This window comes from Schistocerca serialis, chromosome 4, assembly GCF_023864345.2.
Source record: "Schistocerca serialis cubense isolate TAMUIC-IGC-003099 chromosome 4, iqSchSeri2.2, whole genome shotgun sequence".
Taxonomy (NCBI): domain Eukaryota; kingdom Metazoa; phylum Arthropoda; class Insecta; order Orthoptera; family Acrididae; genus Schistocerca; species Schistocerca serialis.
This window is the reverse complement of record NC_064641.1, coordinates 557,852,400-557,864,724: the sequence shown is the minus strand read 5'-3', so window position 1 is coordinate 557,864,724 and position 12,325 is coordinate 557,852,400. Positions and strand designations below refer to the sequence as shown.

The following is a 12,325-nucleotide window of genomic DNA, read 5'->3' as shown; positions in this document are numbered from 1 at the left end:
TTCACAATTCTCTTAACTGCATAATGGAATTTTGTTCAGTTTTTTTTCTACAACCTTTCTCAGCATTTCAGTTCGAATAACAAGTACACAGTTTTTATTCTATTGATTTTTGTTTATTTCCAACTAGTTTTTGGCTTATTAGACAATCTTCAGGAAGCAATTGACTAGCTTTACGAGAGACACTACACTAGTTCTTAGCTAACCAAACATTATCAGCAAAGATACAATCTATTGGCACAGAATGATGTGCACAAAACTTGTTTTTAAAGTTGAAATTACACTTTTCGCAATGGACAATAATAAGTGCAGTAAATAATTAAACTACACAATGTTACAGTATTACAGGCGAGGGTGCTTATAAGATCTTGACATTGTTTGAGAAACTGACAAACTGAGCACTCTTAACTTGTGTTGTGCACCAAATATGTGGTAGGTGTTTGGTTTTCATATGACTACCCTTAACACACCCCGCCTCCCCTCCCTCCCCATGAACCATAGACCCTGCCGTTGGTGGGGAGGCTTGCGTGCTTCAACGATACAGTTAGTCGTACCGTAGGTGCAACCACAACGGAGGGGTATCTGTTGAAAGGCCAGACAAACGTGTGGTTCCTGTAGAGGGGCAGCAGCCTTTTCAGTAGTTGCAGGGGCAACAGTCTGGATGATTGACTGGCCTTGTAACACTAACCAAAATGGCCTTGCTGTTCTAGTACTGCGAACGGCTGAAAGCAAGGGGAAACTACAGCCGTAATTTTTCACGAGGGCATGCAGCTTTACTGTATGGCATTCTATTGGGTAAAATATTCTGGAGGTAAAATAGTCCCCCATTCGGATCTCCGGGCGGGGATTACTCAAGAGGACGTTGTTATCAGGAGAATGAAAACTGGCGTTCTACGGATCGGAGTGTGGAATGTCAGATCCCTTAATCGGGCAGGTAGGTTAGAAAATTTAAAAAGGGAAATGGATAGGTTAAAGTTAGATATAGTGGAATTAGTGAAGTTTGGTGGCAGGAGGAACAAGACTTTTGGTCAGGTGAATACAGGGTTATAAATACAAAATCAAATAGGGGTAATGCAGGAGTAGGTTTAATAATGAATAAAAAATAGGAGTACAGGTAAGCTACTACAAACAGCATAGTGAACGCATTACTGTGGCCAAGATAGACACAAAGCCCATGTCTACTACAGTAGTACAAGTTTATATGCCAACTAGCTCTGCAGATGACGAAGAAATTGATGAAATGTATGATGAGATAAAAGAAATTATTCAGGTAGCGAAGGGAGACGAAAATTGAATAGCCATGGGTGACTGGAATTCAAGAGAAGGAAAAGGGAGAGAAGGAAACATAGTAGGTGAATATGGATTAGGTCTAAGAAATAAAAGAGGAAGCCGCCTGGTAGAATTTTGCGCAGAGCATAACTTAATCATAGCTAACACTTGGTTTAAGAATCATGAAAGAAGGTTGTATGCATGGAAGAACCCTGGAGATACTAAAAGGTATCAGATAGATTATATAATGGTAAGACAGAGATTTAGGAACCAGGTTTTAAATTTTAAGACATTTCCAGGGGCAGATGTGGACTCTGACCACAATCTATTGGTAATGAACTGTAGATTAAAACTGAAGAAACTGCAAAAAGGTGGGAATTTAAGGAGATGGGACCTGGATAAACTGAAAGAACCAGAGGTTGTACAGAGTTTCAGGGAGAGCATAAGGGAACAATTGACAGGAATGGGTGAAAGAAATACAGTAGAAGAAGAATGCGTAGCTTTGAGGGATGAAATAGTGAAGGCAGCAGAGGATCAAATAGGTAAAAAGATGAGGGCTAGTAGAAACCCTTGGGTAACATAAGAAATATTGAATTTAATTGATGAAAGGAGAAAATATAAAAATGCAGTAAATGAAGCAGGCAAAAAGGACTACAAACGTCTCAAAAATGATATCGCCTGGCAGTGCAAAATGGCTAAGCAGGGATGGCTAGAGGACAAATGTAGGGATGTAGAGGCTTATCTCACGTGGGGTAAGATAGATACTGCCTACAGGAGAATTAAAGAGACCTTTGGAGAAAGGAGAACCACTTGCATGAATATCAAGAGCTTTGATGGAAACCCAGTTCTAAGCAAAGACGGGAAAGCAGGAAGGTGGAAGGAGTATATAGAGGATCTATACAAGGATGATGTACTTGAGGACAATATTATGGAAATGGAAGAGGATGTAGATGAAGATGAAATGGGAGATATGATACTGCGTGAAGAGTTTGACAGAGCACTGAAAGACCTGAGTCGAAACAAGGCCCCTGGAGTAGACAACATTCCATTAGAACTACTGGCAGCCTTGGGAGAGCCAGTCCTGACAAAACTCTACCATCTGGTGAGCAAGATGTATGAGACAGGCGAAATACCCTCAGACTTCAAGAAGAATATAATAATTCCAATCCCAAAGAAAGCACGTGTTGACAGATGTGAAAATTACCGAACTATCAGTTTAATAAGTCACAGCTGCAAAATACTAACGCGAATTCTTTACAGACAAATGGAAAAACTGATAGAAGCCGACCTCGGGGAAGACCAGTTTGGATTCTGTAGAAATGTTGGAACATGTGAGGCAATACTGACCCTACGACATATCTTAGGAGAAAGATTAAGGAAAGGTAAACCTACGTTTATAGCATTTGTAGACTTAGACAGTGTTGACTGGAATACTCTCTTTCAAATTCTGAAGGTGGCAGGGGTAAAATACAGGGAGTGAAAGGCTATTTACAATTTGTACAGAAAGTAGATGGCAGTTATAAGATTCGAGGGGTATGAAAGGGAAGCAGTGGTTGGAAAGGAAGTGAGACAGGGTTGTAGCCTATCCCCGATGTTATTCAATTTGTATATTGAGCAAGCAATAAAGGAAACAAAAGAAAAGTTTGGAGTAGGTATTAAAATCCATGGAGAAGAAAAAAAACTTTGAGGTTCGCCGATGACATTGTAATTCTGTCAGAGACAGCAAAGGACTTGGAAGAGCATGAATGGAATAGACAATGTCTTGAAAGGAGGATATAAGATGAACATCAACAAAAGCAAAACGAGAATAATAGAATGCAGTCGAATTAAATCGGACGATGCTGTGGGATTTAGATTAGGAAATGAGACACTTAAAGTAGTAAAGGAGTATTGTTATTTGGGGAGCAAAATAACTGATGATGGTCGAAGTAGAAAGGATATAAAATGTAGACTGGCAATGGCAAGGAAAGCGATTCTGAAGAAGAAAAATTTGTTAACATCGGGTATAGATTTAAATCACAGGAAGTCGTTTCTGAAAGTATTTGTATGGAGTGTAGCCATGTATGGAAGTGAAACGTGGACAATAAATAGTTTAGACAAGAAGAGAATAGAAGCTTTTGAAATGTGGTGCTTAGGAAGAATGCTGAAGATTAGATGGGTAGATCACATAACTAATGAGGAGGTACTGAATAGAATTGGGGAGAAGAGGAATTTGTGGCACAATTTGACTAGAAGAGGGGATCGGTTGGTAGGACATGTTCTGAGACATCAAGGGATCACCAATTTAGTATTGGAGGGCAGCGTGGAGGGTAAAAATTGTAGAGGTAGACCAAGAGATGAATAGACTAAGCAGATTCAGAAGGATGTAGGCTGCAGTAGGTACTGGGAGATGAAGAAGCTTGCACAGGATAGAGTAGCATAGAGAGCTGCATCAAACCAGTCTCAGGGCTGAAGACCACAACAACAACCCCTAAAACTTTAAATTATTTTGGCATTAGGCTCCATAGAGAGAGACTGAATGGTAACCTCTACAGAAAGTTTATTTGCATGCCTCCCCAAACTTCCTAGAAGATGTGCAACTGATTTTTTGTAGCCTTGTGTGGTTTTAAAAAGGCTGTGCACCTGATATGAGGGATCTCCTTGATGTATGCTATGGACAGTGCTGGACTGATGAGTGCCAACATTTTTCCACAACTGGCTGAATGTCTAATGCCCTATTATTCCTCATTACTGTATAGTTTCGACCCTGAAGCTGTTTTCAAACACCATGATTTACATCAATATTCTGTGTTGTTCGTAGCAATGGTGCCTCATGGCTAGCTCATTTTCCATGTATATGTTGATATATTTTTTTCTTCCAGAATGACATAATGAGCCTACTTAAGGAGACTAGTTAACATTTGCATGGATTTTGTTGCTTGGATTTTCACTCATCTGTAGATGAATCCTGGATGTTGCTAAGCAGATAATCACACTAACTTTGCGTATTTTTCTAGTATAATTACATCTGCATTTGTAATCTGCAAACCACTGTGAAATGTATGAGAGGGAACTTCTCATATACAATTATCAAGGTTTTCTCCCACTCCATGTGTGTATTGAGTGTGGTAAGAATGACTACTTATATGCTTCTGTGCATGCTGAAATTTGCCTTATCTTCGTGGTCCCTATGGGAACAGTTTATTGGGGGCTGTAAAATATTTCTGGAGCCCTCTCTTAATATTGGTTCTTGAAACATTGTGATTAGGCTTTTAAATGATACTTGACACCAATCTTCAAGGATGTGTCAGTTCAGGTATTTCAGCATTTCTCTGACACTCTCCTTGTGTTGCTCTCCTTTGTATATGTTCAGTAACCTTTGTTAGTGTGTTTGATATGGCATTCTGACCTGAGATGCTGGAGTTCGCAGTCGTGTGTGCGTGAGGTGCATTTGCTTGAGTGTGTGAATGGTGTGTGTCACTCTTTTACTGATGAAGGCTGTGGCCGAAAGCTTCATGTAAATGTCTTTTAATTGTGCCTGTCTGCAAGTTGATGTTCCTTTTTTACAGTAAGTAGCTCTCTTATCTTTCCCTACATTGTTGATATTCCTACCTGGAGTTTCCATTGTTTGATATAGGGCCCCCACACTTGAATGAATATTCTAGAGTGGGTCAACAAGTGTTTTTGTAGCAGTCTCCTTTATAGATTGAATGTATTTTCCTAGTATCCTATAGTGTGAACTGCAGCCCAAAACTTCCTGTTGTAAACTGATAAAGTGAACTTTTGTTTTTTGTTATTCAGGCAGGATTATTACATGGAAAATTTATTCTGTTATTATCATGAGACTCAGTATCTTTAACAATATTTCCTGATTAAAAAAAAGAAACAGAGGCTTTTATACGGTCTATAACTGTAATGAGAAGATAATGTTTCCCTCTTGACACCATTAACAAAGTAAATATGGCTCTCTCTAGGTTTTGAATGGCAAACTGCTGCACTAATATAATTTGGGGTTATAACTTTATCATGTATATTATGTTTTTATTATTAAATGCAGGATTAATTGATAACAATAATCAGTTAGTAATGTCCTGCAAACCACTCTGTTCATGGTATTCCTCTCTAGCAAACTGCAATTTGCCATTATTTTCTTGATGACCTTCAAAGAATGAGAATGTCTTCTCCATATGTTTTTCCCAGATGCTCCCATTCAAATATCTTCTTTGGCCAATGTTGCTTTGGCATTGTCAACATACATCCATACCAACTTAACAATCTGCTTAGAATTTTGTTTATCACCATTTCAGTTCTTGATATTCCTGCACTCCTTTGGAGTCATTCATATAGTTAAAAATTAAGTAAAAACAGAATAATGAAGCATATGAATAACTGTTGTCATATTCCTTTCATATTTGGTACCTTATTGCCCAGTGTGAAGAATGACTGAAACTGTAGCAGATCACACATCAGAAAATAGATCTGAAACTGTAGCAGATCACATATCAGAAAATAGATAGGCATAGTGAGTGATCACAAGGGCGCTCCACATTTCCACAATATTGCAACAATGCACTTCATACACCAGTGTAAGCAATTGAAAATTATCTGAGAAATTAGTGTGTGTGTGTGTGTGTGTGTGTGTGTGTGTGTGTGTGTGTGTGTGTGTAGAGAATTGGGTGACATATTGATTGAGCTATACATGCTGAGTGGGCACAACTAAAAGGAATTAATTTTCAGCTGTATTGTGTTTGTTGCATTCTGTTGGTGTACCATTGCATGTCTTCACCTCAAATGAAAGTAATCATCTGACAATCATCTTTTTGTATTGCTGTTCGTAAGTAGTTCAGGAAGAAATAGTTTATGGTTTATTAAATGGTGTCAATACACATTTGCATGGTCTTTTACTTATTCAATTTGTAATTAATGGAAGAAGTAAAAGTAAAGACTGTATAGCCGGCCGAAGTGGCCGTGCGGTTAAAGGCGCTGCAGTCTGGAACCGCATGACCGCTACGGTCGCAGGTTCGAATCCTGCCTCGGGCATGGATGTTTGTGCTGTCCTTAGGTTAGTTAGGTTTAACTAGTTCTAAGTTCTAGGGGACTAATGACCTCAGCAGTTGAGTCCCATAGTGCTCAGAGCCATTTGAACCATTTTAAAGACTGTATAGTTGGAGGCATTGACTCAACAGGCATATGAACGAGGCTGGGAATGTTGCTAAGATTTCGGGTGAATTCTTCTTCATTGCTAGACACATGCTCCTGCACGGCTATATTGTCCTGACCAGCAACATTGTATGTGCACTGCAGTTCTACTGGGGTGAGAGTTAGTGTTAGGTGGATTGAACAGAGGAGGATATGGAGTGGAAGTGGGAAGGAAAGTTGATCGGAACAGTGGCTTCAGCTGAGAGGGAGAGGTATCAAATTGACAAGATAAGATTGTGACACCAGTAAACTCTTCAGCACATGTAGGAGGAATTGTGTGTGATACATGTTGCCTTGGAGAAGTGGACTTGGAAGAGAAATCAAAGGAAGAGCCACACTGGAGAAGAAGATGTGAATGTAGAATGAGTGTATTGGGGGCAGGGATCGAGGCGGGTGTAGGACAGGGCCTAGTGGAGAATAAGAGGAATGCAGGATTGAAGGAAGTGCTACTAGGACAATTCTCATATCCACATAATTCAAGGAGCTAGTACAGAAGAGGAAGGATTCAAATGGCATGATTGTCTTGAGCATCATGTTCTGCTACTGGGTGCTTGATTCTTCTTGTCCTCACAATTTGGCAGTGGCCATTCATTCAGTGCTGACAGCTATTTGATGGTCATAACTACATAAAATGCTGTGCAGAAGTTACAGCAAAGCAGATATATGATATGACTGCTTTCACAGGAGGCCCTGCCTGTGATACAATAGAATATGCCTGCGACAACACTAGAGTGGTATGTGCTAGATGGTTACATTGGACAGGTCTCATATGTGGATCTTCCATAGCAGTATGACCCATGTCACAAGTGTTGGAATTAGGTGCAGTTTCGGAATGGACTTGTCAATTTCGTAGACTGGATGGGTGGGTGAATACCGGTTTGGAAGTGTTGGGAAGGATTGGGAATATGGGCTTCCTCATTTTCAGGTGCAATAATATGTAATTGTAGCACTGGGAAAGGATAGGGTTCAGTTTTTGTAGTCTGGGGTGATGATGAGAAGATGGGGGATTAGGGGGGGGGGGGGGGGAGCGGGCTTTTAGCTGGTTCTTGTGGATGATCAGATGTTTAGAAGCATGTGCGGATATGGTATGGGAAATCTGTTTGCAGACCAGGGGACAAGCATAGGCCAAAAACAGATTTCTTTTTCCACATGTATGTATACCCCTAACCTTCCAGCCACTACCGTGAACCAGCTACAAAGCAACACACTCCTTGTCGCTGAATATCATCCTGCATTGGAACAATGTGATCACATCCTTTGCTAGCTTTTCATACCTGAAACTGAGGAATGTCCTGCATACAATCCTTCCTATCACTCCCAAAGTGGTATTTCAACAGCCACCCAACCCACAAAATACCCTAATCCATACCTATACCACACCTTCTCCCATCCCCTTGCCACACAAGCCTTACCCCTGTGGAAAACCCAGGTGCAAGAAGAGTATAATGCTCCCACCAAATATATCCCACTCTAGGTCCATCACAGGCATATCTTATCCGGTGACTGACGCAACATCCGTGAAAGAAGTCGTCACAGCTCAGCAGACTACCTGAACGAATGGCCACTGCCAAACGATGGCCATGAGCAGAACACATTTCTAAGCACAACATCCTTGACATCAATGGCTGCTTCATACTCCATGTCATCTGGACCCATGCCCGCAATACCAGCTTCTTTGAATATCTAGATGGAAATTGTCCTCACAATTCATACTGTAATCCTGCACTCCTCCTAGTCTCAGTATCTCCTAGCCCCTGTACCACACCAACCCACAACTGTCCCCATGAACTCATTTCAATCATGTTATGCTCACACCCTCTTCTCCACAATCTCCCTTTTGCTCTATCCTATCTCTTCCTCCCATTCCACTTTTTCGCATCACTATGCATCACACTCAACTACTCCAACCAATGGTTACTTTTAGTACCTCCATTATTTATATTCCTCCAAGAACTGCCCTATATCATTTTAGTTAATGATTTGAAATTCACCAACTCACCAATAACCCAAAAATCCATTTGCAACTTTTGCTGAAATGAATGGATGATGTAAATGAAATCAATGAAGATGCAGTGATATTAGTGAGAATGGTTTAGGAAAGCGGAATCCACAACACACTATTAACGAAAATTTGTGCATGATCAAGACTCTTGACCTCTTTTTCGTGAACAGAAGAAGCAGGAAATTCTGGTTTGAGGCTTGGTCTATTCATTATTCACGACATATTCATATCTTTTTTCAAGTATATGGATTTAACTCAGATGTAGATGTTGTAACATTTTAAGCTCTTACTTTGCATTCTAGATGATTGGGGTTTAAATTCCCATTCAACCATCTGTATATAAGTTTTCTCTAGCATCCCTAAACCACTTAACATTAATGACAAGATAATTCCTGTAATAATTGTATGGTCCATTTCCTTACATATTCTTGTTTAATCTGAGCTTGAGCCCCATCCCTAATGATATCATCATTGGCAGGATGTCAAGCCAAAATCTTTCTTCCATTTATATTTTGTTGTACTAACATTTATTTTGTAATTTATATAGACCATACTTACCCTAAGCTTCGCTCACAGGCCTCTGGCCAGTAAAATGTCAAAGATACCTGTCCTGCCAAACAACACTGTGATCATAGTAGCAGGAAATTGATCTTTAAAACTGTGTGTGGTTTACACTCATAGTTTATACAAGATGATTAATTTTATGTTTTGTGGAAGTAATCATAGTGTGCTTTAGGAATTGTACACAGTGTAAGACACAGGATTAGGATGGCTTGCATGCTACATCATTGTGTTGCACTTATGCACTATTGATACAATCAGTGTAATGCTTATTAGTTTATAGTAAAAACTCATTGAGAGAAAATCATATTTCCTGTAAAATAAAGCTTATGTATTTATAAACAGATGAATTTTTCTGTGAGAATTTGATTATTGCTATTATTACCATGTCACAATAATTTATTTGTAAAACTTATTTTTTGTAAATTGTGGAAGTTCAAGAACTATTTATCTTAATATCACCTGCAGCTGTTGTTGTTGTGAGGTGATCACTCTTATTTAATATTTTGTTTCATTGCAATTGATGGTGCCTGAATAACACTTCACACGAGAAAAAAATGCAATATCTGTACAGAGTGCCAATGTTCCACAGGCACTTAGAGTTAACAACACTCTAATGTGTTAATCTATCATTTGTGTAGTACATGGTATTTCTCAAGCAGTTAAAATATGGGTAAAGGAAAGGATATGAGATGAGCATAAGCTTGTGCCGCAGAAACAGCCTCCCAGCAGTCCAAGTAGGAGAGAAACTGAACACAAGTAATATTGATAGCTTCTAAATTTTTAATTTTATGAGTGTTGTGCATAGTTCAGACTCCTTTTCTCATTTGTTCTTATTTTGTAATTTAAGGCCCTGAGTGACTTAGTATTGCTTTCATGAAAAGTGTCACTTAAATGCACCTTTTGTACTATTATTACCTATAATCAAAAGAAGTAATTTTTGTTTCGGAAGCTCAAGTTTCATTCATATCTCTCCAGCTTGCTCTCAGCAAAAAGGGGAATGTGCAGACTCCCAGTACATGCAATCACTAGCTCTTGTGTGAAACAGGAAGCCAATTCAAAGAACTTAAAATAACAAGGAGACAGAATGTGTGGCTAGTACTTTCCTTTAGAAGCCAAAGTTCTTAGTACTGCCAGTGGAAACACTGTAGAAAATATTAATTCTAGCTTTTGAAACTGAATGCTTCTTCAGGAAAGGCTTTTGGAACTGAATGCTTCTTCAGGAAAGAGAGATGGATTAGACAGGGAAGGTAGTAAATTGGAGAAGACCACTAAGGCCTCAGTTTGAGAGGGACATGCCTGTTCTGGGGATGAGGGCACCTCAGTTTCTCCTCCCTCCAGGTGGGTTCCTCTCAACTAACAGTCTGAGTAACCTTCTCAACGTCCCCTCTCCAACACCAACCTTCCCCAAACCAATTCCTCTTTCCTCCCTGATGAAAGAACATTCAGTTTGTTTTTGTCAACATTATTACGAAATCACCTCCTAAAATTGAGTACTTGCCAGACACTTTGTTTTCCTGTAATTTCTACTATTAAATTTGTTTTTCATTGTTGAATTGTACAGTGCATTTACTTATTTCCATTAGAATTGGTACATACTGGTAATGTGCAATATGGTCTATCACATAACATTTTTATTTTGTATTAAACTTTCAATTCTGAATACAATGGAACACATGTTTGAAGCATTTATTTGTGTCACAGCCATTCCTCATCGTGCATCGTGAATATCCATATCATCGCTGGGAACCCATCTACATTGGAACCAACAGTGAACCGCTTTATAGTGAGATACTGACATGGGAAGGTCAGCAAGACAAAATGACTCAGGTAGTAACAGACAGATGTTGCTCATTAGAATATTAATTTCTGCTCCAAAGTTCAGTGGTTGCTACAAGTTAACACTAGAGAGGAACTTATTTTTTACCAGTGGTGTACTTTGAACATTTACAGGTGGCATGTCAGAGTACCAGGTGGGTAAATAACCCTGAGTGTGAGGAAAGTATCACTTAAGTGCTATAATTTTATCATACAAAGACAACATGTTCCAGAAGTAAGATGTTCATAACAACATTATGTTGATTCTTTTGTAATGTGCTGCTGCTTTCATTCAGTATGAAACAATGAATGGATAACTGCATGAGTATTCATTTCAGTGTATCAAGTGTTATAATCTGTTACCAACCATAAAGCTGACACGTTGAAATGCAGACAGGCACACTGAGATTTTGGCCAGAGCCTTCTTCAGACAAGAAGGAAACACACACACATGCGTTCACCAGCAGGCACACCTCACACACACGACTGCTATATCCAGCCAATCTGGTCAGACTTGTCTGGCCACAGAGAGCAGTTGTGTGTGTGTGTGTGTGAGGTGTGCCTGTTTGCATGAATGTATGTGTGTTTTCCTTTCTGCAAATCAACATGTCACTTTTATGGTGTGTAGCAGTGTATGCTTTTCATAATATTGTTGATATTCCAACCTGGAATTTCCATTGTTTGACAATTTAAATTGGTTAGAGAAAATTAAAGTTGGTGTTTTTTACAAAGTGAAGTACATATTGGCAATTACAGGTGTAAAAAAAGCTACACATTTCCACTGCCAACTTAATCATAAAATCTCTTATGTACTGGCTGCAGTCTTTTTAGTTTTCTGATGCAGGAGCTCTCAAATACATCCTTAAAATGTTTGCTTTGTGCAAAAGTTGTATTAATGGGAAAACTGTCTGTATTTTGATTATTATGTCATTTACGTTAAGTGAGTGGTCTCTAAACTTTTTGAAGTACTGTCACCATATTGTGAGCATCAAGCTGACTTTGGCTACTTTTTACAAAATGCAGTAAGAATAAAATGTTATGTCATGCCAAGGTAATACAACAGCTTTTTCTTAATAATGTCTGTGACTGTAAATAATTACTTATGCCAGATTTGTTCCTTTTCTTTCTCACATGATAGTACTTAAAAGCTGCTGCAGTATATACTATTTATTCTATGAGAAATAAGTTAAACTCTTGTTTGATTGATTATTCTGTCTCGCTGTGGGTGATGATATATTTACAGTATGACTAAAATAAATTGTTAGTTGACAATTCACATCTTGAAATTGTTTCTCCCATCAAACTACACACAAACTGTCCCACATTTCCAGTGAACCACAACAAAAAATACACAATTTCTTTGACAATTACTGATTACATTTGACAACAACACAAGCTGTCCACATTAGCAGTTAATTGCCTGTTTGACTGAATCTTAACCCTTTGAGCCCATTGGTTTGTGCTACAACTCACAGTTTTATTAATTTAGTTTTGAGGTAC

General features: G+C 38.9%; 1 protein-coding gene across 3 annotated transcripts in view; it reads left to right on the top strand.

Annotated features, from left to right (window-relative positions):
• The window catches only part of LOC126475290 (beta-1,4-glucuronyltransferase 1-like), a 55,690-nt gene that overhangs the window by 31,675 nt on the left and 11,690 nt on the right, over positions 1–12,325 (top strand). For all 3 annotated transcript variants that reach the window (XM_050103048.1, XM_050103049.1, XM_050103051.1), the window contains exon 2: positions 10,712–10,837. In XM_050103048.1, the coding sequence (XP_049959005.1) occupies positions 10,712–10,837 (126 nt within the window). The remainder of the gene's footprint in view (positions 1–10,711; positions 10,838–12,325) is intronic.